The sequence below is a fragment of the Muntiacus reevesi genome, chromosome 11, assembly GCF_963930625.1.
Source record: "Muntiacus reevesi chromosome 11, mMunRee1.1, whole genome shotgun sequence".
In the NCBI taxonomy this organism is placed as follows: domain Eukaryota; kingdom Metazoa; phylum Chordata; class Mammalia; order Artiodactyla; family Cervidae; genus Muntiacus; species Muntiacus reevesi.
Window position 1 is genome coordinate 20,146,464 of NC_089259.1, and position 27,028 is coordinate 20,173,491.

Genomic DNA, 27,028 nt, shown 5'->3' on the forward strand with positions numbered 1-27,028 from the left:
ACCAAGCTTACAGCCAACTTCAATGACCGCCTCGTGGTCCCCCAGAAGATAATGACAAAGGGGCGGGGGAGAAGAGACTGGATCGCAAACGCCGGGAGACGAGGCGGCTCGCCCCCAAACCGGGCTCCGGGGCGCGAGGTGGGGGTCCGCGCCGCGTCCCCGCAGGCCCCGGCCGGCCGCGCGTTTCCTGCCGGGTTTCCTGTCCAGCCGCGGGCCAGCCGGGCGCGGGCAGGAAAGGATGCGCGGCCCGGAGCGGGCGGGGCGGCCCTGGCGGGCTCCGGGAGGTCTCCGCCCTCCGGGTGCCGCCCTCCCCGCGCCGTCGGGGGCGGTCCCGGGCGGGGCTGCGGGAGCGGCGCGGCGGCCCCGGGCGCAGTCCCGGGACGCGGGATGCTCCGCCGGCTGCCTCGCCGCCCGTGAAGTCGCTCGCCCTCCGCCCGCCTCGCCGTCCCGCCCGCCCGTCCCAGAGGTAAGAGGGACCTTCCGGAGGCGACCTGGGGTGCACCCCCGCCGCGGGGTCCCCGGAGGGTCCCTGGACCCTGCCGCCCCACCCTCCCCGCCGCGTACCGTCCCCTCCACGTACCCAGAAAGTGTCGTCTCCGCCTCTCCGAGTCCCGACTTCTACCTGCACCTGGCGCAGGCGTGGCCGAGGGACCCAGGCTGACCGCACGCAGATAGATGGGCGTTGAGTCCGCAGAGTTGGGGACCCTTGAAAATCAGCGTCTGGGATACTCTGCGTTTCAGAACAGGCTTGCGTCTTTCCAGAAAGAAATCCTTTGTGGGGTACAAGTAGTGTGAGATAAGTGCCGTTTTAGGAGGACTTCGGGCTAAGGACGCTGGCCGCCTGAGGTTTCCAAACGTGACCTTGACCTGCCGGCCTGGGGAAAGCTGGGTGGACGCGGGGACCAGGCACCGCCGACTCGGCCGAATACATAAATGCACCCTGCTTGGAATTTAGGGATTTCCTTTTAATAAATATCATTAGACGTCCACACGAGCGTGTGCATGTTTGTCAGAAGGGACAGGATCACTTTTCCTTTTATTCTACCCTAAGTCATTGGTCTCCTGAACCTCAGCGTAATTCATTTTCTTTTTCTGAGTTCTGAAGACGCCCTCGGGGACAGATAAGCGTTTATCTTAGCAGATTTCAGCAAAAGTACTGGGATCTGAGTTCTGCGTCATGTCATTGCTGCTGCTGATGCTAAGTCGCTTCAGTCGTGATTAGCCACTGAGAATATTCACAACTTGCCCCTACCATGTAGCTGCTATGTTTAGAGTGTCTAAACATTTCTGTATGTGAATGCCCTATATAAATTTTTTTTCTTTAAATGTGTATAAAGGATGCTCAAGTTCTTACTTTCTCAAAAAACGATTATCAAGCCAAACACTGTAAGTAGCCAGTCATGGTATTGGGAACACCTGTTGAAAGAAAATAAGCAAGGTTTAAAACAAATTAAAGAAGCTCACTGTTTTCTTAAAAAAAAAAAAAAAAAAAAAAGTAGTGCTTTTTTAACCCAGTATTCCATGACATTTTAGGGTGCTCTGTTTACATCTTCATATTAATGAAAAAATCAGCATTCATTTTCAAAAGCTTGAGAGTATTTTTTAAAAATCTATCAAGCCAAACACTGTAAGTAGCCAGTCATGGTATTGGGAACACCTGTTGAAAGAAAATAAGCAAGGTTTAAAACAAATTAAAGAAGCTCACTGTTTTCTTAAAAAAAAAAAAAAAAAAAAGTAGTGCTTTTTTAACCCAGTATTCCATGACATTCTAGGGTGCTCTGTTTACATCTTCATATTAATGAAAAAATCAGCATTCATTTTCAAAAGCTTGAGAGTATTTTTTAAAAATCCATAGTATGCAAACCATATTATGTCTTATAAACCAGCCTGGTTTCAGATAGCCTGGATTATTTTATAATTCCATTTCCACACAACTCTAAATATAGATTATCACTATTCCGTTTTACTGAACTTTCTCATACGAACGAAAATGTGTTGCCGACCGATTCTTTGGGACCCAATGGACTAGCCTGCCAGGCTTCTCTGTCCATGGGATTTCCCAGGCAAGAAGACTGGAGTGGGTAGCCATTCCTTTCTCCGGGGGATCTTACCAACCCAGGAATCATACCCAGGTCTCTTGCATTGCCAGTGGATTCTTTACCATCTGAGCCACCAGGGAAGCCTGTCTGTCATACGGAAACAAGCAATTTGGGAGGAGTTAGTTCCACTCTCCAGGGCCAGAGATTGCTTGTTTCTTCTTACTTTGGTTACTGAGTATCAGTGACTTAAAGGAAGCATTTTAATTGCCCTGTGTGCCCACCTTTGCCCCAGTGATGCAATGATGCTCATCTGCTGTCTTTGGCCAGGTTTCCCAATTCATGTAAAAGGAAAGGATTGGGTCAAATCTGTGCCTAATTCCAACAAAACTGAATTTTCTTTTTTGGTTGTTTTTGGAGAGGGCGAGAGCCCTAATTGTCTGCATGATTACACTTCATATCTCTGCTTCTCTTTGAGGAAGTCCAGCATTTCCTTTTGCTCAACCAGCTCCTACAGAGAGAAAACTAATAGAGACAGACTTATTTCCTTTCCACCAAATTTCTGATTATTCCAATCAGTCTTCTTAATTCCCTTAATTCCTGCCTTATCTGAAGGGATGTGACATACATATATTTTGAATATAATATGCTTTTTAAAAACTTACTAAAAGTAGATTAACTGTGCATAATAGGGGGGAATATAGATATTAAGAAAATATCTATTTGGTAATGTTTAGTATCCAATAGTTTCCTAGACTCATGTATGAGAAAAACTGGCTCTTAAATACCCTGCATCTCATTCTGTTGTGTAATAGTCTGTTTATATCAAAGTAAGTGCCACTGCTCATAAATCATTCTGAACCATGGGCCATCAAGGTCTTCCCTGCCCTCCTAGGTGGTCTGGGAAGATTGCTGCCTGAAATCATACATCTCCTGATGCACGCCAGCCAGTAGCAACAAGTATTGGAAGGCTGCCAAAGATGATAGCTGTTTTGTCTTTAGAATGCCCTAACCAAGGGAAGTCAGGGCCGCATGGAGTTCACATTTAATTGCAATAATCTGAGTATCTTTCTTTTTTTTTTTTAAAGGCTTAATCATTTTGATATAGCTCCTAGGCATTAAGAAATGGAGCAATCCAGATAACATACCAATTGTGTAAGACAGACAATGTTAATATAAGCCCATTTGTGGAAGCAAGGCGGGTCTACACAACAGATGCAAAAATTTGGCAAAATGTCAGTCAGTTGGTTAGCCTGCTATGCCATGCATATAAGTATGCAAAGATATATTATCAAGGTTGGCTATGGACTTCAATAAAATTAAACAAAGAGCAACCAACTCTCCACTTAAGGATCTGCTTTAAAGAATAAAGACTTGGTGTTTTGCAGAGAAAGTCTTGGTGTGGGCAGACCTGAATGTTCTTAGCAGGTGAGCTATAATGAAAGGAACGTGTATAATTACTGATCATTTCCCTGGGGGCAACAGTAATGTCCTTCCTGTTTTCTTTTCAGTATTAACTAGGAAGTCTGACTTCTTAGAATGGTTTTGTCATCTCAGGGTTACTATTTTATGAATCACATTGAACAGAGCCAATATTTCTTTGAGGTTCTTCTTGCAGGTGTTTTTGAAAGAAGACTTTACCATTCGGATGTGAGAAAGGACATGAGGAGACCAAAGACCTGGGATTTTGCTGATCAGAATGAAACAAACGTTGAAAGACTTTTCAAATCTATTGCTGGTGGTGCTCTGTGACTATGGTAAGTGTTGAGTGCACCTATGCTGTGGGTCCCAATGAAGAAACAGAAATGGGAGGTTTTTAAATGCCTGGAATGTTGATGCCTCTCCATGAAGGAGGCAGGGCAGGGACTCCAGTTCAGTGCCTTTTAAACCATGGTTCTTACAACCCTAGGTCTCTTAAGGTTCTGCATTATTAATTCAAATTTCATTTAAAATATATTTTTAAGTTTTTTTTTAAACTCACTTTCATTTCACAAGTCGGAGACAAGCATGTTGCCCTCACTTTGATTGAGTTCCTAGTGTTTCAGTATTATACACTTGTGTGTGTACTGTCTTTTAGCTTTATTTCTGTTTATTGTTTTGTTTTGACTGTGCCTCGAAGCATGTGGGATCTTAGTTCCCCAACCAGGGATTGAACCCACACCCTCTGCAGTGGAAACTCTGAGTCTTAACTGCTTGACCGCCAGGGAAGTCCCTGGGATTCGTTTCTTTTAAAGTCTTTTGTGTGCATACTCGTGCACGCTCAGTTGCTTCCGTTGTGTCTGACTCTTTGCAACCCCATGGACTGTAGCCTGCCAGGCTCCTCTGTCCATGGGATTCTCCAGACAAGAATTCTGGAGTGGGTTGCTCTTTCCTTTTCCAGGGGATCTTCCCAAACCCAGGGATCGAACCTGTGTCTCCTGTTGTCTCCTGCACTGCAGGCAGATTCTTTACCACTGAGCCACTGGGGAAAACATTGCTCTGCATCTAACAGCCTTATACAAAAAATTATAAAAGGGTATTTTGTTTCATAAAGAGAAGGACATGAAAAATTTCTATTTAAATAGTCTGCGAGGATGTTTGTTATTGTTGAGAACAAAATATTTTACCGGCACATAAAAAAGTTGATTGAGCAGAAAATAAAGCATTAAAGTTGAGTGCAAAGGCTGCCACTAAAAATGGAGGTATTTTCATATATGTGGGGTTTTATCCCCTTCTCCATTTGAAATTGATCAAAATACACCATTAACAGTTAGATTTCTTTTGAAATCCACATGCTTATATTGAGACACCAGTTCATTTAAAGGAATGGGAGAGAGGAAACGAATGAATGGAGAAAACTGAACTGTAGTAGTCAGTTTGATGGTATGACCAAATGGTAGTTTTCTAAATGAGAATATATTCTTGCCTGTAGAAACTAGAGTTCAGGTGTAAAGCAGCCAAGTTCCGTCTTCAACACACACCTTCTGTCTGCTGCTGTTGAGACTTAACAGTTCTCTTTCTTGTCCATTTCCAAAGGGACATGTGTGTCTCTTTCATTGACTAGCTGCCCAGCAAATCAGCATCTGATCTGCCTCTGTGGTAACCGTATCCTTGACAATAGGTTTTCATTAATTAACTAAGTGTGGTGTGCGTCTCAGTGTTAAATGCATCACAGAACCATTCTGCCCCATCGGATGCAAATGAATATAAGCTTTGTTCCCAGTCCTTACTCCTTCCTTGGGCTGCAGTGAGCACTGGAGGTCAGCTCTGAACCCGCACAGAAGCTGCATCAGAAGCAACTGCCTTCCTTAACTCTGAGTCACCTCCATCCAACAGGGAGTACTCCTCAATGTGTATGTTGATGGAAAAAAACCAAAAACTATTGTGGTCTTTCAAGTGTCCAGATCGATCCAAGTTTTATACGTTTTATTTCACCTCATCTTAAATAAGAAATGAGTGAAGTGCTGAGGTGATCAAACAAACCTTCATATGGCAGTATTTCATGTGCTAATTCTAATAACCATTTTTTAATATCCTTGAATAGTGCACTTTTTCTCTTTTAAAAAACTTTTATTGGAGTATTGTTGATTTACAGTGTTGACTGGTTTCTGCTGTATAGCCAAGTGAATTTATTTTATTTTTTATTGAAGTATAGTTGATTTACAATGCTATGTCAGTCTCTGCTGTAGATTGAATGTATTTAAGGACTGCCAGCCCAGCCAACACATTGAGGTCCTTTGGGCATATATGACATATATAATTATTGTTATTATATTAATATATTGTATTAGCATGTATTTATAAGAAAACTTACAAATTCCTACTTACACATGTTGTTTTTCAAACCAAAGGGCACTGCACTTTCTTAAATCTAGAATGCTTCCTACCCTAGCCACAGGCCAGTTGATTGTTGTATTGCCAAATCCTGTCTCTTTTGGTATGTATTTGGATAGGGTTCAAAATAGAAACAAGGATTCTTGTGTGCCTGTGTTCTTTCTGCTTTTTACTTCAGCTGCTCCAGTGGGTCTCTTTTTAAAAAAAAAAAGATATGATTATCCTAACTAAGGGATACTTTTGGGCTAGTAGTCATCTATCTTGTCTAGGCCTGTTACTATAATGTCATTAAAATCACCAAGGACATGCTTAGCTATTCCATGAATGTTCACTCTGTCCCCTGGATTAATCCATGTAGGATAGAATGTCAACATTTCGTATTCATCTTAAAATTTCTGCCTTATACAAACAAAAGGCACTTTCTTTACTGGTAAAAATACACACACTTGTCTTGGATGTCAGAAAGCAGTAACTTACAGGTACAGCTGATCATTGGACAGCGTGGGGTTTAAGGAGTCTGATCCTCTTCACAGTTGAAAATCCTGATATAACTTATAGTTGGCCCTCCATATCTGCTGTTTGCATCTGCAGATTCAGCCAACCACAGATCATCTAGTTACTATTTACTGTTGGAACAAATCTGTGCGTTAAGTGGACCCTTGGGCAGTTCAAACCCGTGTTGTTCAAACATCAGCTGTATATTTAGAGTCGTCCATGTTAAGTCATCTAGAGTACTTCATGTTATATCATTTGAATCAGGCTTTCTTTCACTTCACTGTAAACCTGTGGGGATGCGTGTGTGTGTGCACGCACGTGCTAAGTTGCCTCAGTCATGTCTGACTCTTTGCAACCTTATGGAGTGTAGCCCGCCAGGCTCCTCTGTCCATGTGAGTCTCCAGGCAAGAGTGCTGGAGTGGGTAGCCATGCCCTCCTCCAGGGGATCTTCCTGACCCAGAAATCAAACCTGCACCTCCTCTGTCTCCAGCATTGCAGATGGATTCTTTACCACTGAACCACCGGGGAAGCCCTCACTGTAAACCCATTTCCTGCAAATACCTAAATACTACAATATGACTAAAGTGAGCAAAGTGAAGTGTTGGATTTTTATCATGAGAATTGTCAGTTGTTACTCTTGCCTTATTAGGTTTTCTTTGCAGATAGATTCCATTGTTGACTGTTGAGAATTCAGAGTACCCATTCATTGTTTTGAACAAGAACCATGAAAGATGGAGATGAAGGACCTGAGCCATTTTAGAATGGAAGAGGTTCAGGGCCCAGCTCCCAGGGTTAGCACTCAACATCACTATATGTCATCCTTGGCGCAGTTCAAACTTCTCCTGTGTCTGAGATGCTGTTTTCATGGATGTCATCGGTACTGCCGCTCAGATGTCCCTTTGGAAAACTCACTGTGACCATTTCCTTTCAGTTCTTGGAGAGGCTGAGTATCTCGTGCTGGGGGAGCCGGGCCATGTAGCGCTAAGCAACAGCACGGTGACTGTGGATTTCCATGGCGCCAGCGGGACGCTGAGGAATGTCTCTGTGCTGCTGGTGGAGGCCAGCTCCAACCGGACTCTTACCACCAAATACGTCCTGACCAACCAGTCCCAGGAGACCCTAGAGTTTGAATGCTTCTACTTCAAGGAGGCCGGCGACTACTGGTTCGTGATGACCCGGGAAGCAACAAACAGCAGCCCCCCGGCCCCCCCGAGGGAGAGGAGCGCCTTTCTCAAGGTGGAATGGCCCGTCTTCCGCGTTGACCTGAGCAGGACGTCCAAGGCGGCCGAGGGCACCTTCCAGGTGGGCCTTTTCACCAGTCAGCCGCTCTGCCCGTTCCCCGGGGACAAGCCTGACATCTTGCTGGACGTCACCTTCACCAACAGCCTCCCGGAGGCGAAGGCGGGTCAGGCCCCGCCGCTGGAGATTAGGGCCAGCAAGCGGGTGGAGCTCGCTCAAGGCCAGTGGGTGGAGTTCGACTGCGCCCCCGTGGGGCCGGAAGCCTACGTCACGGTCACCGTGGTGCTGAAGCTGCTGGGCCGAGACTCGGTCATCACGTCCACAGGCCCCATTGACCTGGCCCAGAAGTTTGGGTACAAACTGGTGATGGAGCCGGAGCTCACCTGCGAGGCCGGGGTGGAGGTCACGGTGCTGCCCCCGCCTTGCGTCTTCGTCCAGGGGGTGATCACCGTCTTCAAGGAAGCCCCCAGACTCCCCGGGGAGAGGACCAATCGGCTGGCTGAAAACAGCCTGGCCTTGGGAGAGAGGAGAACAGTATTCAACTGCACTTTGTTTGACATGGGGAGGAATAAATACTGCTTTGACTTGGGCGTTTCAAGCCGAAGCCAGTTTTCTGCAAAGGAGAAGGAATGCATGCTAATTCGGAGAAGTATAGGTTGGTATTGCGTGCGATTTTAAAACCATTTTTTTTTTAATGAAATTGGTATCTTCATGCAATCAAAATTATTCTTTTGAATTTAGATGAACTTGATTTTCTATGAACTGTGCCATCATTTTTATGGTTCACTCCTCGTAATGTTCCAAATGATGTTAACATCCTTGTCTGAAAAATGAAGAATATTGGTAAGCATACCCAGCTCACTGCTAACTAACTGCTGCAGTTCTCGGTTTGCCCACCAATAAAGGGGGGATAATAAGAGTATCTGCCTCAGAGAGTTGTGAGAATTAAGTGAAATCAGTGTGTACGTTTCTTAGCACAGTGCCTGGCATGTAGGAAGCACTGATAAACTTCAGCTATTACTACACTGTATTTTATTTTTTAGGTATGTTTGTTCTTTAACTTTTATTTTATATTGGCGTATAGCTGATTTACAAAATTGTGTTCAGTTCAGGTATACAGCAAACTAAATCAGCTACATATATATATTTATCTCCATTCTTTTTCAGATTCTTTTCCCATACAGGTTATTAAAGAATACTGAGTTCCCTGTGCTATACAGTAGGTTCTTGTTGATCATCTTTTTTATATAGAGTGTGTACATGTTAATCCCAACCTTCTAATTTATCCTCCCGCCACCCTTCCACTTTAGTAACCATGTGTTTGTTTTAAAAGTTGGTAGGTCTGTTTTCTGCTTTGTAAATAAGTTGATTTGTATCACTTTTTAAGATTCCACATATAAGTGATATCATATGATATTTGTCTTTCTCTGGATTTACTTCGCTTAGGATGATAATCTCTAGGCCTACCCATGTTGCTGCAAAATGGCATTATTTCATTCTTCTTTGTGGCTGAGTAGTATTCCAGTGTATATATATTGTTGTTGTTCAGTCACTAAGTCATGTCCAACTCTTTGTGACCCCATGGACTGCAGCACACCAGGGCTCTCTGTCCCTGTCTCCCAGAGATTGCCCAAGTTCATGTCCATTGAATTGGTGATGCCATCCAACCACCTCAACCTCAGCTGCCCTCTTCTCCTTTTGCCTTCAGTCATTCCCAGAATCAGGGTCTTTTCCCTGAGTTGGCTCTTTGCATCAGGTGGCCAATTCAACTTCAGCATCAGTCCTTCCAGTGCGTAATCAGGGTTTATTTTCTTTAGGATTGGCTGGTTTGATATGTAGCACATCTTTTTTGTCCATCTCTCTGTTGATGGACGTTTAGGTTGCTTTCATGTCTTAGCTATTGTGAATAGTGCTACATGAATGTTGAGGTGCATATATCTTTTTGAATTACAGTTTGCTCCAGATATATGCCCTGGAGTGTGATTGCTGGGTCACATGGTAGTTCTATTTTTAGTTTTTTAAGGAATCTCCATACAGTTCTCCCTAGTGGTTGTACCAATTTACCTTCCCACCAACAGTGTAGGAGCAGTCTCTTTTCCCTGCACCCTCTCTAGCATTTATTATTTGTAGATTTTTTGATGATAACCACTCTGACAGGTGTGAAGTGATACCTCATTGAAGTTTAAGTTTGCATTTCTCCAATAATTAGTGATATTGAGCATCTTTTCATGTATTTATTGGTCATCTGTATGTCTTCGGAGAAATGTCTATTTCGATTTTCTGCTCTTTTTGATTGGGTTGTTTGTTTAATATTGAGCTACTTGAGCGATTTGTATATTTTGGAGTCAGTTGCTTCATTTGCAAATATTTTCTCCTGTTCTGTGGGTTGTTTTTCATTTTGTTTATAGTTTCCTTTGCTGTGCAAGAGTTTTTAAGCTTAATTAGGTCCCATTTGTTTATTTTTGTTTATATTTTCACTACACTAGGAGGTGGATCCAAAAAAATATTACTGAAATTTATATCAAAGACTGTTCTGCCTGTGTTTTTTTCTAGGCATTTTATAGTAGCCTGTCTTACATTTAGCTCTTTAATCCATTTTGAGTTTGTTTTTGTGTATGGTATTAGAAAATGTTCTAGTTTCATCCTTTTGTATGTATTTAGAGATTATGTTATTACATCATATGGCAAGTCAGAATTCAAAGCTAAATCCCAAGTTGAACTGAGTAGTGTCCCGCTTCCTCTAGAGGGTGTCTTCAAGGGTGTCTCTTTGCTGTCATGCGTGCCTCGTTAAAAGAATGATGCCTCTTTAGTGAGAGTTCATAGCCAGATTTCTAGAAACCTCTTCAGATTCTTAATTCTTTGCACAAAAAAGTAGGGTTATTATGATTCCACCCAGGCCCCAGGCTCTTTTTTTGCATTTCTTGCCCTTTTCCTGGGTGCAGGTCTGATCTTGGCAAGAGGTTAATCCAGCAGAGATGTTCCTGATCACATACACAGTCCCTTATCTACTTTCCCACTAGGCCCTGTGCTCCCTGATGGCCTCTGAGCATCTTCGGTGCCCCACGAGTTTCTTGCTCCAGATTCGCTCACTTCTGCTGAGAAATGCCTGTGACTCTGTCCCTACCACTGGCGCTTCCCTGCTTGTGGTTACCTCTCTCCAGCTTACATTCCGTGGCCTGTTCCTTTGACAACTCCCCTAGCAATACCCCAAACGCCCCTGCCTCCTTGTCCTGACGCCCCTGCCAGCTGCCCTCTGCAGCCAGGCAGACCGGGGCCCCTGGGGGTGCACGTGCCTCCCCTCCTGCTGGACCCGGCGTACCACCCTGCTGCTCACGCCCCTGCTGTCCTCTTCTGTTCTGTTGGCCCTCCTCTGCTCCCCCCTGTCCTCACCCCCACCTCTGCCTCACGCTCAGAGCTCACTCAGCCACACAGAGCAGCTAGAAGCCATCAGGGACGCGCCTCCTCACTCTCCTACCGAGATCCCCATAAGCCTGCAGGCAGCCGTCCCATCCTCTCCTTTGCTGTCCCCAGAGAAGCAGCGTCTTTCCTCCAATATGAGGTCAGCCCTCCCCTCCCCTCTGCTCTCTCCGGAACCTTCTGTTATTCATGATTACCCTCCTCTCCTCCATCTCTAACTGTCCCTTCTTTACTGGCTCATCCGCATCAACTTGGAGATGTCCCCAGTTGTCTCAGCTGAAAACAAAACAAACTTGCCCCTCATCTCTTCATCCTCCTCCAGAACACACCGTCTTCCTCTCGTCTTCCTTGTGTAGCCCTGGGTCTTGAAAAAATCACCTGTACTTTGGGGTTTACTTCCTCACCCCCATTCATGTTGCAACCCACTCCTGACTCACACGCCTGCCCTGAACATCCTCTCATTAAAGCAGCCAGTGAATGACTTCTCAGTCCCCAAATCTGGGATGCTTCTCGTCGGCGTCTTTGTTGACCTTGATTCTGTGACATCACACTCGCCTTGTTTGCCTCCTGCCTCTCTTGCTGTTCCTTCAGGGTCACCTTTGCCAGTCTGTTCTACCACCATCGTATCCCTTAAGCCTCGGACTTCTATTCGGCCTTCTGCATCTTCTATTGGAACCTCTGCGTTTTTTCATTCTTCTCACAGTTGCTAGGTGATTGCTGTCCTGTTGCTAATGGCTCAAGGCTAGCATCTCTCACCTACATCCAAGAGCTGAACAGTTGTCCCCCAATGTCTTCCAGGCTCCTCAAAAGCAGCATGGAATTGGACTCATCAGCTTACCCCCCAACACTGCTCCTCAGTACAAGGCACCACCCATTTCATTGTTTGAACCCCAAACTCAGGAGCCTTGCTCTTCTTCACCTCCTATGAACAAATCACTAGGTCCTATAGGTTTTGTTTCTTCGAAAAATCCCTGAATCTCTCCATTTCCACCAACACCCCTGCTTTAAGCCTCCACCATCTCCCAGCTGGACTCTTTCTGGCTGTGCTGTGTGCCTCATGGGATTTTAGTTCCCAGTGCTCAGCCGCGTGCGTGCTCAGTCACTTCCACCCTGTCCGACTCTGCGGCCCCATGGGCTATAGCCCGCTAGGCTCCTCTGTCCGTGGGATTCTCCAGACAAGAATGCTAGAATGGGTTGGCATGCCCTCCTCCAGGGGATTTTCCCCACCCAGGGATCGAACCCATGTCTCATGTCTCCTGTGTTGGGAGGCGGGTTCTTTACCACTAGCGCCATCTGGGAAGCCCCCCACCTGGACTCCTTTAATAGATCCCTAGTTGTTTTTCCCCCATCCCCTTCATTCTCTCAAGGCAGCCAGAGAGGGATTGTTGGAAATTCAGGTCAACTGAGGGCTATTTCCTTACTTGAAACCTGTCAATTACCTCACTTGACACCTCACCCATGAGGATGAGCATCCGTGTTCCCTCCGTGGCGAGCTGCCCCCCACCCCCTACAGTCACCATCCATGGGCTGGAGACTGGGTACCCCTCTGCCACCTTCACTTGGTTACATTAACCCATCCCCCAAGTCTCCTCCTGGGTACTCTTCCTCGACCCCAGGCTTGGTAAACTCCCTGGTATAAACTGGCCCAGCATCCTTAGACCCTCCTTCATGGCATTTATCCCTCTGTCACTGCTTGTTCAGTGTCTTTCTCCCCACATTTCCACACCTCCCTGAACTCCCGATTGCAGAAGCTCATTTGCCGACAGAAGCCAACTTGTGCTGCCGTGAAGCTTTTTATGATGTTTATTTGGCCCACTTCATATACCTGGCACATTAACAGGTGCTTCAGTACATATTTAGTAAAGGGAAAGCTGTACTCTGATGTGACAGGTCTCAGCTAGGTATCAGTGGAAAAACAGTTATGTTGATTTAATCATTCAAGATGTGGTTGCCTTTTCAAAAGAAGTTGCTAAGATGGAAAAAAAAAAATTTTAAGTGCCTGAATTTAATGGAAACAAGGGCTTCCCAGGTGGCACTAGTGGTAGAGAACCTGCCTGCCATTGCAGGAAATGTAAGAGACTTGGGTTCAATCCCTGGGTCAGGAAGACCCCCCTGGAGAAGGAAATGGCAGCCCACTCCAGTATTCTTGCCTGGGAAATCCCATGGACAGAGGGGTCTGGTGGGCTACAGTCCATGGGGTTGCAAAGAGTCGGACACGACTGAGCCCATACACAATGGAAACATACCATGCGCGGGCAAAGGAGTTCAGGCCACTTGATGGAAGAAGACTTTGGGAGCAGCAGGTCTCCGTGTTGGTTCGTTCTCCCAACTGTGGGGCTTCCCGCTGACTCCTCCACTGGTGTCTGAAGACCGAGTTCTCCCCCAGCCGCAGAGGGAAGACCCTGGGGTGGGGGAGGTAGAGCTCTGTGTCCAGGCTGAGGGTGCTCAGGGTTCCCTACGGGGCTGCAGCCACTAGACACAGTCGGGCAGTAGGGCTGGGAGGCCCTTGAGGGGCTAAATGCTCCTGGAAACCCCAGATTCTCTTGTGTGGCCACACAGCAGGGCTCTGCTTGGCTGGTCGATGAAACTTCTGCTAGTGATGGAAACTTGGTGCCTTTGTGTTTCTAGTATAAAAGTTAATGACTAAATCAAGTTCTTTTCATTTTCCATTTAAATTGCTGGCTCTAACCAGTAAAGACTGTCCTTATTGCCAAATGGCATCATTCAGGGACCTGCCCCCACGGCATTGAGCCCACCATGAGCTGTGATTCTCTGATGCACAATGAATTTCCCATTAGTTCCTTTTGAAAAGGGAAAATGGGTTTGATAGGTTTGTCTGTTTTTCCAAGTATGTCTTAGAACCTTAAACATGTACATACTAATTTACAGGAACAGGATAGTGTCAAAAATGATTATTTGTGATCTTCACTTATCCTACTTAGTGTGAATGTTTATGAGTTTCTCTGCAGAAATGTCATATGTGTGGTTATGAGATGCTGCGAGGGGAGTGTTAGTAATATCGGGCACAGGTGCTGCAGTAGTATGCAAAAATCTAAATTGAGAAATTCTAAATCCTGGACTCATCTGCCCCAATGGTGTCAGATAAGGGATAATGGATCCTGTTTCTCAAGGCAAATATATATATAAAACATATATTTAGGGCTAAGTTGAGAATTACTGATAGAGGGTGTAAATTCGTAGTCACATAGTGTTTTTGACAAGCAAAAATTGTAAATATTTAGCACATAGTTTTCTTGGGAATTTAAGTCTGTTGGCTGTCTTCTTGTTTCTCTGATCAGTTGGTCAGGTTTTTCATTCCGACTGTGAGTGGACAAGAGCTTTTGTCAAGAACAGGAGTCCTGTCCTCCTGTTCCTCTTGTCTTCTTTGCAGGTGCTTAATTACCGTTTCATCTTTAATTCTTTGCCAGAATCTTTTTAAACCACTCATCCACTTGGTTTACCTAAACCTGGAAAATATAATTTAATATAAGCAAGCCCTTAGATGCTTTAATACTCTGCAGTTCTCTGACAAGGAAGGAACCAGTAAACCCTTCCACATTGTGGAACTCTTGCTCTTCCTTTGGGATTTTTTAAGAATAGCTGACATCCTCTATGTGACCATTTGGCATAATCACATTCATGTAGTGATTACTTTGCACCAAGAGCTGTTTTAGGCTCATTTAATCCTTATAATAACTGTATGAGTTAGGTTTATTTTATTGCCAACTGTATAGGTAAAGAAAGGGAGGCATAGAAAGGTTAGGTTGGTGGCTTAAAAGCTACTGGTGAATAGACTGGCTTGAGCATTTTTTTTGACTGTGCGGGGTCTTCGTTGCTACGTGCAGGCTTTCTCTAGTTGTGGCAAGCAGGGGCTGCTCTCTAGTTGCAGGGTTCAGGCTTCAAGCTGCAGTGGCTTCTCGTTGTGGAGCACAGGCTGTAGGGTGCAGCCTCAGTAGTTGTTTCACACAGGCTTAGTTGCCCTGTGGCATGTGGAATCTTCCGGACCAAGGATCGAACCCATGTTCCCTGGATTAGCAGGTGGATTCTTAACCACTGGACCACCAGGGAAGTTCAGCATTTGCTATATTACCAATATTCCATGCTGCCTACTATACAATCATCTGTCAATCTAATATTAAGTAATAGGAAACTTTTTGATTGAAAAAAAGTTCCAGTATTTTCCTCCTCACCTCATTGGTTCATCTTGTGCTGCCCACCCCTCTTGAAGACATGTAACCCACTTTGGAGCCTGCTGACCCAGGCATAAGCATGCGTGGTCTCATGTGAATGAGCCTGTGTCAGGCACAGAAAATCCAAACTGCTGATCCAAGAGTCTTTGCTCCCACGGCTTCTCTTAGCTACTCACTCAAATCTCTTAAATTTTCTTATAAGCTTGTGTTGTTTAGTTACATTAGACTCGTGAGCAAAATATCTTGCAAATATGAATATTTCATACTCTTCAAATATTCTTGGAGTGGAAACAAATCTCCCTTTCCCTATTCTGAACACATTTTGCTCATTCAGATTTAATATCCTATAGAGTGGCCTGTAAAGCATTTATCCTGGCCAAACAGGTTTGCTATGTAGTATGAATGCATGTATGGACATCTATACAGGGCAAAACAAACAGCCTGTCATTCATGAAGGAAGACTATTTAGAAAATTGGTCATCTGACTCTCCATTTCTACTACATTTATTATAGCTATCCAGTCAGTCCCCATTTGCTAAGTATTTTCTCCAGTGTTTTTAACAGAAATCTTCAGGGAACAGATAGAGTTGTTTAAGGCATTTAAAATATTGCCTGATTAAATTTGTTCATTGCTTTGAGTGATTTCTTTTGTTTTCTGTTTGATTAATTTGGTTTATAAGTAAAAGAACTAAAACTTAATTTAAATGTTTATTTTTTTTCAATGGCTAATGATCCTACCAGCCATGATTTTGCTTTCAAAGGAAAAAGACACATTTCATAATGAGATTTTTGACATTAAGATTCATGCTTTTACCAGAACTTTGATTTTTTTTTTTCTGGCTCCTACTAATGGAATTTTTGTTTTTGGTTTGACAGATGACTATATGTTTAAATAATATCTGTGTAAAATAAAGGGTGGGCTTCCCTGGTAACTTAATGGTAAAGAATCTACCTGCCAGTGCAAGAGATTTGGGTTTGATTTCTGGTTTGGGAAGATACCCTGGAGAAGGGAATGGCAACCTACTCCAGTGTTTTTGCCTGGAAACCCCGTGGACAGAGGAGCCTGGCAGGCTACAGTCCATAGGGTCCCAAAAGAGTTGGATGGGACTTAGAGATTTTTACAACAACAGCGCGTGTAAAGTAGAAGAGTTAAGAAAGAATAACAAAAGGATTCTTGATTTTTGTAATCTACCTTTTGTGGTCTTAAATACAAGAACAAGAGAAGGATAAACTATACATTGACTTAATTTGCCATTTAGAGGTCACAGTAGTGGAATTCCCAGGAGATTTTTTCAGAAATAAATCACAGTACTTTAGCTCAGAGAGACTTACTAGGAGCTTCCCAAAGCTTTACAAGCACTGGAAGCATAGTGTCTGAACAGCTGTGAAGCTCAAGGACAAAGCTGGCTTGTTGTTCAGCCGTTTGAGGAGCTGCAGTGTGATCTGGGAGACACAGAACCAATATTGTGTTCAGTTGGAACTCTGGATGGAACATAATTACCACACCTCACTTGACATTGGTCCAGGATATTGGTTTGTAATGCTCCCACTCTTGTGAAAATCCAAGACTTTTAATTGCTGTAAAGAAGTCATATTCCATGACTCACTCCAAGGATTGCACCACTTGGCTCACCTGAGAATGTATCTGCCCTGCATGTTTTGTAGTGCTTTGTACACCCTTGACTGCATGATGAGTTTTTGTCCATAATGAAGAAGAGAGACTTTTATGCACAGGATGTTTTGGTGCCTAGTGTGGGCATGACCTGATAGATCTTGGGATTGGATGGGTGTTGATAGAGAAGGGACGTAGGATAATTGTTTATAGGGGTTTATTCAATTATTCCATCTGGCAGTGATTACATATATGCTTGGGGAAGAAGTTTGCATTTGCCAATCGATTATGACTGTGTTGGATGTTTTCTGTATTTTGAAGCTCTGATGTTAGTGCAAGTGTGCTCACTCACTCAGATGTCTTGACTCTTTGCAAGCGCTCTGGTGTTAGGTGCATCCCTATTTAGGGTTGTTAAGTCTCCTTGCTGAATTGACCCTTTTATCATTATGTAAACATCTCTCTTTATCCCTGGTAATACTCCTTGTTCTGCATCCTGGGCTTCCCTGGTGGCTCAGAGGGTAAAAAGCGTCTGCCTGCAACGCAGAAGACCTGGGTTTGATCCCTGGGTCAGGAAGATCCCCTGGAGAAGGAAATGGCAACCTATTCTGGTACTCTTGCCTGGAAAATCCCATGGATGGAGAAGCCTGGTAGGCTACAGTCCATGGGGTCTTAAAGAGTTGGACACAACTGAGCGACTTCACTTTCTTTCTAATACTCTGTTCTGCAGTCTACTTTGATATTAATATAGCCACTGAGTTTTCTTTTCATTAATGTTTCGAAGTATAACTTTTTCTCTCCTTTTACTTTTAACCTGTTTCTGTATTTATACTTAAAGTGTGTTTCTTTTAAACAACATATAGTTATGCCATGGTTTTTTTTTTTGGCCACGCTGGGCAGCATGCAGGTGTCAAATCCCTGACTAGGGATTGAACTCGTATCCCCTGCAGTGAAAGCGTGGAATCTTAACCACCGGACCACCAGGACGTCCCTGGGTTATGCTTTTTTATCCAACCTCACAATCTTTGTCTTTTAGTTGGTCTTTAGATTATTTATGTTTAACGCTATCACCATGAGGGATCTTTGTGATGATGCCGCCCCTCGCCAGTGGTAGAAGCTCTGTATTAGTCTCGGCCCCGGGTCTCCTCTCTAAGGGTGAAGCTTTCTCTCTTTTTCCATTCCTTGGCAGCACCAGGCCTCAGCTGGTGCTCTTAGAGTGACGGGGTTCCCTGCCCTGTGCCCAGTGGTTGGGGCTCTTGTTGACAGATGGAGAGGAGGCCCTGGATGAGCTCTGTCTTCCCCACAAGCTGCTCCTCCCCTCCTCGGGCTCCACCTCAGGGAGGCTCCCTCCGGTCTTGAACCTGCCCTCAGTCCTCGTTGTGAACAGCTGGTGAGCTCCGTGGTGAAGAGCCTGCCAGTGGGTGTAAATCCCCCGTGGGTGGTGTGGCTCCCAGGGCTTCTGTATTCTCCTAGCCTGCACCAGGCCTCTGACAGTTCGTTACATTTTTATTTTTTATTTAATTACTTAATTTATGGCTCTGCTGGGTCTTCCTTGCTGCGTGTGGACCTTCTCTGATGACGGTAAGCTCTGCTTGGGCTTCTCATTGTAGTGGTTTCTCTTGTGAAGCATGGGCTTTCGGGCACACGGGCTTCAGTAGTTACAGCATGTGGATTCAGTACTTGTGGCTCACGGGCCTAGTGTGGGATCTTCCCAGACCAGGGATCGAACCCATGTACCCTGCATTGGCAGGTGGATTCTTCACCACTGAGCCACCTGGGAAGCCCCTTCATTACATTTTTAGATGACTTCTTTTCACCAACTTGTGTGAGGCGTGGCATCTGCCCCAGGAAATAATGTTTGCATCCTGGCTTTCCTTGGAGGAGTCTGTCTTTCCTTATAATTCAGGCCATTTGGTGGTCCTGTGACCTTTGCTGTCTGATGGGTTCTAGAATGGTTGCTATTTTATAAATTATACAGGCTTCCCTGGTGGCTCAGATGGTAAAGAATCCGCGTGCAATGCAGGAGACCAGGGTTTGATCCCTTTATCGGGAAGATCCCTTGGAGAAGGGAATGGCCACCCACTCCAGTGTTCTTGCCTGGAGAATCCCAGGGACAGAGGAGCCTGGTGGGCTACAGTCCATAGGGGGTCGCAAAGAGTCAAACACACCTGAGCTACTCACATTTTTACTTTCCTTTGTTGTAAGGGTAGCAGCAGTATTCCAGCTTTGCCTGTCTTTGGGAATGTTCCATGTTACTGACTTTTCACGGCCTGAGGTTTGAGCTATGCCACTTCCTTTGGGTGCGCTGACATTCTGATTCTCCAAGTGAGTTAGCATTAAAAGCCTGGCTGGTGTCCTTGCAGAAACTTGGGGGCTGTGGCAGCCCTGGAGCCAGTGTAGCGCCTCGTGCGGGGACGGTGTCAGAGAGCGTCGCCGCGTGTGCCTGACCGCCTCCCCCTCCCGACCTGGCTGCCCCGGAATGTCCTCGGAGACCTCCCCGTGTTCCCTGGAGGACTGTGCTGGTAGGTATCCATCCTCCCGCCCGAGCCTCTCCCGGAGGGACTGCTGCACTCAGGCCTGCCTGGCAGTCGCCAATCTGAGTTCAGGAGTGGACTCAACTGCATTGTCAGTGCTGCTGGCTGTACCGACTCTCTGCCCATCACTGTGTCTACAGCTGGGGCTGGCTTGCCAGCAAGATGGCCGGGGACTTAACACTGTCAAAAATGGGAAGATGACAAGCACATTGGTCAAAATGAAATGTTCAGACATACAGAATCATTTTTTAAAATGCAAAAAAATGGGAGGGATGATCATTTCTTCCCAAGATTTCTTGCTGTTTCTCCTTCCTTTAACTTCTCTCCATCAAAACTTGGTGGGGGGGCCGGTGGGGAAACCTTAAAAAATTGATTTTTTCCTCCTCATCTCCAAGAAGTCCCAGGGAACCATATAGACCAGTTGTCCAAAATGGGGCAAGACGCCCTGCCTTATCCCCTGAAGGGCCCTATATTTATTCTGTACTCCCCTGCCCAGGAGGAGAAGGTGGGGCGTTTCACGTTAACATCACCTGGAGGCTGGCCCTTCCTTCATCCTCCTGAGCACCCCGAAGGTCCACACTGGCAGGTGCTCAGTGAGGACTTAATGTGGATGGTCTGGTGGGGTGCTCAGGTTGCTCAGCTGGGTTTGCTGCAGCTTATGGAGCTGAATCCCATTCATTTCCCACAGGTTACAATAAAAAGGAATCTTTGCTCTTTGCACACACCAGCCCCCATCTGAGACACAGCCAGCTCCCCATTTAGTTGACCAGCCTTTGCTCTGGTCCTGACCCTTAGGTGAGGCCCCTCTCTCCAGTCCTGACTTCTTCCATTCTCCAACTCCAGGTTGAAAACCACCCCTGGTTCCTGTCCCTTTGGGACCTGGAAGAGTTAGATGTTTTCTGTGTTTGATCTCAGAGCACCTTGTTGAGCAGACCACCGGCATCTGGCAGTACCTTGACCAGTGTCCCCACCTGTGACCTTTCAGAATCCTGCTGTCTCCTCTTTGCAGCCAGTGCTGTAGGCCTTGTTCCCTTTATTCCAGCATCCTAAGGCCATTGTCTCTTCTGTGATTTTCCTATTACAGCTTCAGACACAGGCTGTCCTCCCAGCCCCCAGCTTCCCCCTCCTCTTTCATCAGCCCTGGGCCCCACCCCAAATCTGTTTCTCCAGCTGTGTCTCATACTGTCTTCTGAGGCTTTCTTCTCCATCTGCCCTTTTCTTTATAAGTCCCCTTACTCTCCATAGCTCCTTCCTTGTGTGTAACTTCTTGCTTTTCATTCTGGGAGGGCATGCTGTGTTAAGCTATTCCATCTAGAGTTCTGTGATACTCAAATGAATTAAAAATCAACTGCCCCTGACTTTACTGCACATTTAGCAGTGACAGCAATATCAACTATTTATTACATGTCTCACTCAAAACTCATAATAATTCTACAAGACAAGGATTCTTATGCTAGGCTCAGATCTTGAGAGCTTGATGCTGCCAGACATTTTTTTTTAAGTGCCTTGCATGTATAAAGTCGGTCCATCATTATCTCCATATACAGGTAAGAACTTTGTAGCAGAGAGAGGATAAGCCACCTGCCCAAGACCGCAGAGCTAGAAAGCAAGGGACTAGATCTGGCCTTGCCCTAAGCTCCCTAACTTGAATACTTTGCCTCTATATATTACAGGTCAGCCTTACTTTCTAAAAGCATCCTGGAATTAGCAATCATTTTTTGAGGCTGTGTGGTATTATTTCATGTTCTGGCATCTTAATCTCTTTAATCCTGGGTGGGAACTGGAAATTTGTGCATTATAAATTAGAAAAAAGGGTAAGTGCTACAAACACCTGTGCTTCTACTATCAGTGGTCCTCAGATAAATGCTCATGTGGATAAAAATGATCATTTCTCCCGAGTGTTTCTGTCTCCGGTTTAGGCTGTTTTCTACTCCTTGGAAGTGTAAAGACCTGTTTGCAGGCTGCTTAGCATCAGGAAGCTCTCCTTCACTTCAGGGAAAGACAAGATGAGGCAGAGATGGGTGAGGTCAGCACCTCTGGGGCTTTTCTCCAGCTGTGGTTTTCAAGGATTCCAACCAGAGTCCAAGGTGACAGCTAAGAGGCCTGTCATGTACATTTGCCACTGACGAAGCAGCCACTGCAGACGAAGACATGATCAGCCAGGAAACAAATCTTTCATCATTCAACTATTTTTACTTGTTTGAAAGCCTAGAGTTCTGTTTGGTTTTGAAAGGATGTTTTTATGCCAAGGTCTGAGTGAAGTTCTACATTAATTTGGCCCTTCTTGTTCACCGCAGCAGTGGGTGGATCCAGTTGCCATGTACCCACATTCCATCAGATGGGATGTTGAACATTTTGTTTTGACCTTTAAAATAATGAATCAATTACTGAATATAACATTGATTGAGTACCAGCTCTGTGCCAGTTATTGACTGGAGTTGGAGCTATATAGGTAAGCCATGTCTCTCTGTCTGGAAGGGACGTATGATATAGTAACTTAGCAGACACAGAAGCAGGCATGGTGTCCAGTACAATAGAAGATACCCACAGCTTGCTGTGGATACTTGGTGACAATCTAGGTTGGGAACACCTCTGTTCTTGGAAGAAGTGATATGTGAACTGAAGTTTGAAAGCTGAATAAGCGTCACCTGGTGAACTAGGTGAGAAAGGGAGTTTTAACGAAGGGAGCGATGGATGAAAGCTCAGCAGATGATGGGCCCTTTAAGAAACCCAGAGAACTGACGACAGTCTGATGTGGCTGGAGGACGGTGTCAGGAAGAAGGGATATAAATGAGACTGGACAGGGTCATTCCCTAGCAGTCCAGTGGTTAGGACTCAGTGCTTTCACTGTCAAGGGCCTGGGTTCAATCCCTGGTCAGGGAACTAAGATGTTACAAGCTGCATAGCGCTGCAAAACACACACATACACACACACAATGAGGCTGGACAAGCCAGATCCTGAGGGCCCTTGAAAGACTGGGCCTGTGCTGTCAATGGCTCTCTCTGCTGCAGCCTGGAGTAGAAATCAGAAGGGTCAGGGATGGCTGCAGGTGGCCTGTTAAAAGAGTTTGTCAGTGACCCAAGGCGGTGGGATGTGGAGGAGAGGATTCAGCAACTCTGGATGTGGCAGGCGTGGAGAGGGGAGCATCCCAGGTGAAACCTAGGATTCTGTTGCTGGCACTGCATGGACGGGACACCATTCCCTTGAGATGAGATACATCAGAGGAGGCGCAGGCTCTGGGGGAAGGTGCTGAGTCCTCGGTGTGTGGAGGTGGACGTTTGGTGGGACATCGATGGAGAGAGCAGTGCTAGTAGAACCGGAATGGGATCTGGCTCTCGCTGGCTCCAGAGTCCACGCTCTTGTCTCCAAATTAGATACCTGTTGAAATCAAGAGGAGAAACAGTCACAGGAAGGGTCAGACAGGAGCCGATGCTGCAAAACTCAAGGACTGTCAAGATGGAGCTCCTTGGCTAGTAGATCTTAATGACTTCCAGTCGGAGGTGGCCCACTGGAAACCTGGGGGCAGGTTGCAGGAGCCAGAGAGAGTGACATGGAAGCCGTAAGTCAGCGCATACAGACCCCTCTTTCTGTAGGTTCAGCCGGGAAGACGAGCGAGGTACGTCTGTAGCAGTAGTCAGAGTTCTCGGAAGGTCTTTGAGAAGAGCTGGAGCATGTTTCTGTGGAGCTTCTCCTCCAGGAGAAGCTGGCGATAACTGGTGCAGAGGGAGAGTCCCCCTGGAGAAGGGTGGCCTAGAGCATACTTGGTGGACTCATCCTTATGGGAAGACACTGCTCCTCCTAATTCCCTAGAGGAAGAGGTAAACAGGTGTGACAGCTGCTCAGTTCGTGCTGGAGGGGAGGATGGCAGAAGAAGCCAGAGTTGCACTTGCTTGATAGCTTCTCATCTTCGTGCTCCAGCAGACCACCGAGGAAGAGCGTGAATGGGGCAACTTCCAAGCAGCAGGGGCGGGGAGGGAAGTGAGAGCTGGTTAGGCACCCATGACAGGATTGTGGACGGCCAGATTTGGGTGCTGTCAGTACACAGAGGCACTGGCCTGCATGGTCCATTATTTTCTCCACCAGGGCTCAACCGCCTGGGTGTTGCAGCTGAGAATCCACAGGTCGGGATTCATCTAGGAACGGACTTTCGCTGCAGAGCAGGGGAAGGGGTATAGCTCGGTGTTAGAATGCAGAGAATTGAGATTATTGGCAGGAGAAGGGTTTAAGTGAGGGATCCTCGGTGCAGGAAGAGAAGTGAGCATGGAAAGTGACTGGAGGAAGGGGAGAAACCGGAGGGGTTGGAGAATCAGATTTTGCAGTGAGGCTGAATACCCAGTGTAGGAATCATGAATGAATGAGAAGGGAGGAGACAGCCAGAAGTGGGCTGTGAAGGTTAAGAGCACCTGCAGAGAGTGGGAAGGGATGACCGCTTGGGAGGACACGAATGGTCCCAGCTCTGGGATGGTGAGGGAGCCTGGACCTGGGTGCTACTGACTGATGAGTGTCTGGAAGTGGGGAGATGACAAGAGCTGAGGGATGGGTAGGGGGGTATCTGGGTGGATGGACATGGGCACCAGAAGAGTAGAACTTCTACACGGAGGTGAAAGAGTTGGTTGAGATGGCAGCCAGGGATGAGGAGGCTGAGGGACACGCCCTGCCGCTGGCTCTGCTTCTAATAAAGCTCCCACCCAAGAGTGGGTGGAGGAGGCTGTGCCCTGCGGGAGGGCCCATCTTCAGGTCAGGCAAGGAGATGAACAGTGTTTTGTGGAAAGTTTCTGGATGGTGAGGTCTTTGGCTATAGGTGTCTCATAGGGTGCAGTGGAAAGGGGAGGGGAGCATTGGGGATGGGTCCAGGAGATGACTCACAGAGCTGGCAATATGACTGGGGAAGAGAGACACGGGACAGCGTTGTGGCTGTGAAGCAATTACCCTCTAATTAAAAATAAATTTAAAAAATCATCCGGTAGGCTAATCCTTACCTGTTCCCCCTTTTGGAGGGCAGAATAGAATGTGGTGATTGGAGCTCACATGATTCATGATTAATGGCTCTGCATGATCATGACTTGCAAGACCCTGATTGCTCCTGATACATGCATTAACTAGTTAAAAAAAAAAGAGGGGAGGGGACAGGCGACTGGAAGGGCTTAAATGATGGACAGTGGCCTAAGAGTTGAAAGAGAGGTCCTGCCGGGTGGAACTGGGTGGTCTCAGATTCCTGGGTACTTTTGTGGCAGTACAGGCTGAGGTCCCAGGTGGCGTCTGAGTCTTGGTAAGACATTTTGATGACTGTGGGACACACCAGATTGAGAGAATAGGGAAGAAGGAGGAAAATCAGCACCACATGGAAGGGAGGGAGGAGATAGAGAGCTGAGAAAGCAGAAGTGGGAAAACAGAGGCTCCAGTACCTACAAAAGGCAGTTCCTGGACACGGGAGAGAAAACGAGTTGTAGTATATTGCCAAAAGACCTATTTTCACCTATTAATTTCTCTTGAGATGTGCACATGTAGCTGCAACCTGCCTAAATTACTTTGCATTTCAAGTGTTTGCAACCCTTTGGACTGTAGCCCGCCAGGCTCCTCTGTCCAAGGAGTTTTTCAGCCAAGAATACTGGAGTGGGTTGCCATTTCCTCCTCCAGGGGGATCTTCCCCACCCAGGGATTGAAACCACATCTAAGTCTCCCTGTATTGCACACAGATTCTTTACCACTGAACCATCGGGGATGCCCATGTTTACCTTACATTAAGTGAAAAATCTTGATTTTCTACCTTGAAACACTCCTCCTGAGGCTTCTATGTAGAAATTTGGGCTCAAGTGTCAGCAGACACTGAGTGTGGCCAGGAGTCACCCTGATTGTGGCCCATCTGGTCGCCACACTTCTACGGGTCTCTCTGTTTCAGTTTGACTTAAGTTGTCTATAGAAATATGTACGACCAGAAGTCCTAGTCCTTGTTTATTTCACTTCTTTAACTGCTAGATAATTACAGCAAGCCACCCAGAGACCTTAGACCAACGCAGAGAGAAGGATATCAGAGGATGCATTTGTTCTTTTTTTTTTTTTTTTTTTGGTAGCTTTCCAACCATCCAGCCCATCTCCTCTCCAGCCCCAGGCTCCGGTGAAGTCCAACAATGTCGTGACGGTAACCGGCATATCACTGTGCCTGTTCATCATCGTGGCCACCGTGCTCATCACGCTGTGGCGGAAGCTGGGCCGCGCGCCGAAGTGCAGCACCCCCGCCCGCCACAACTCGCTGCACGGGCCGGGCTGCCGGAAGAACTCCGACGAGGAGAACATCTGTGAGCTGAGCGAGCCGCGCGGCAGCTTCTCGGATGCGGGTGACGGGCCGGCGGGGAGCCCCGGGGACCCGGGCATCCCGCTGACCTACCGGCGGAGCGTGCCGGCGCCTCCCGACGACGAGGCCTCGGGGAGCGAGAGCTTCCAGGCCAACGCCCAGAAGATCATCCCGCCCCTGTTCAGCTACCGCCTGGCCCAGCAGCAGCTGAAGGAGATGAAGAAGAAAGGCCTGACGGAGACCACCAAGGTGTACCACGTGTCCCAGAGCCCCCTGACGGACACGGCCATCGATGCCGCCGCTGCCGCCGCCGCCGCCGCAGCAGCGTCCCCCGGAGGGTCCGAGAGCCCCGAGGAGGCCACGGCCAGCAAGTTCCGGATCAAATCCCCGTTCCTGGAGCAGCCCCCCGCGGTGGGCGCCGGAGACAGGCCCCCCTCCCGGCTGGACCACCCGCTCTCGGCGGCCAGCTGCGCGGTCAGCCCCAGCCAGACCCTCCTCCGCAAGTCGCAGGTGAGGAGCCACCCCCGGGGGTCCCACTTCCGCAGGACGGCGAGCTTTCACGAGGCCAGGCAGGCCCGGCCGTTCCGGGAGAGGAGCCTGTCCACGCTGACCCCTCGGCCGACTCCCGCCCACGGCCCCAGGGCCCGGACCTGGGACCAGGCCGGAGATCGAGGCCGGCCTCCGAGCCGAGGTGCTGCCCTGTCCCCGGAGAAACGGGACCATGGCCCAGGGGCAGCGGGGGCCAGTGGTCCCTTAAGCCCTCTCCCCAAACCCCACTCCCTGGGGCCGCCTCCGAGGAAACCGGACCTAGGGGATCGCCAGGCCGGATTCGTGGGGGCAGGTGAGAGACCGGAGCCTCCCCGGGCTCGGAGGGGGCCGTCCCCCAGTCACAGGAGTGTCCCAAGGAAGCAGCCTTCCCCCCCGGCGCCCAAAGATGGTTACCAGAGGGTCAGCCCGCTGAGCCCTTCTCAGGGCAGAAAAGACAGGTGTCAGAGCTTCCCCGCCCACCCGGAGTTCGCCTTCTACGACAATACATCCTTCGGCCTCACCGAGGCAGAGCAGCGGATGCTGGATCTCCCGGGATACTTTGGGTCAAATGAAGAGGATGAAACCACAAGTACGCTGAGTGTGGAAAAGCTGGTTATCTAGACCGACATCACCCCCGAGACTTCACACAGTGGCGTCCTGGGCCCAGATCCAGGGATCTGCTGCTTACAATGTTCTCTGGACTCTGGCGTGGACTCTTTTCAGTACAGCAGGACAGGATGTGGGGGAGGTGGTAACTCACAAGTATGCACGTGTGTTTCAGTTCATAAGAACTTATTTATCTCAACCCTTTTCCCTTCCTTAGCCTGTTTCTGTCAGCTTATCACTACTAACTATGATAATAAAATTTAAATAA

The 27,028-nt window shown here is 47.1% G+C and overlaps 1 protein-coding gene and 1 non-coding gene across 4 annotated transcripts; both read left to right on the top strand.

Moving 5' to 3' along the window:
* The first annotated feature begins 347 nt into the window (after positions 1–347).
* On the top strand, positions 348–27,028 carry THSD1 (thrombospondin type 1 domain containing 1). Of its 3 annotated transcripts, none has more exons than XM_065901857.1 (5): positions 348–466; positions 3,655–3,793; positions 7,276–8,238; positions 19,163–19,321; positions 25,406–27,028. In XM_065901857.1, exons 2-5 carry the CDS (start codon positions 3,736–3,738, stop codon positions 26,773–26,775), a joined length of 2,550 nt encoding a protein of 849 aa, XP_065757929.1. In that variant the 5' UTR covers positions 348–466; positions 3,655–3,735; the 3' UTR covers positions 26,776–27,028. The 3 variants fall into 3 exon arrangements, with proteins under 3 accessions (XP_065757929.1, XP_065757930.1, XP_065757931.1); XM_065901858.1 differs by having other exon boundaries at positions 365–466; positions 3,642–3,793; XM_065901859.1 differs by lacking the exon at positions 348–466 and adding an exon at positions 3,002–3,464.
* LOC136144539 (U8 small nucleolar RNA) lies at positions 24,291–24,422 on the top strand. Its single transcript, XR_010658568.1, has one exon. It is a non-coding gene; the product is annotated as a U8 small nucleolar RNA (small nucleolar RNA).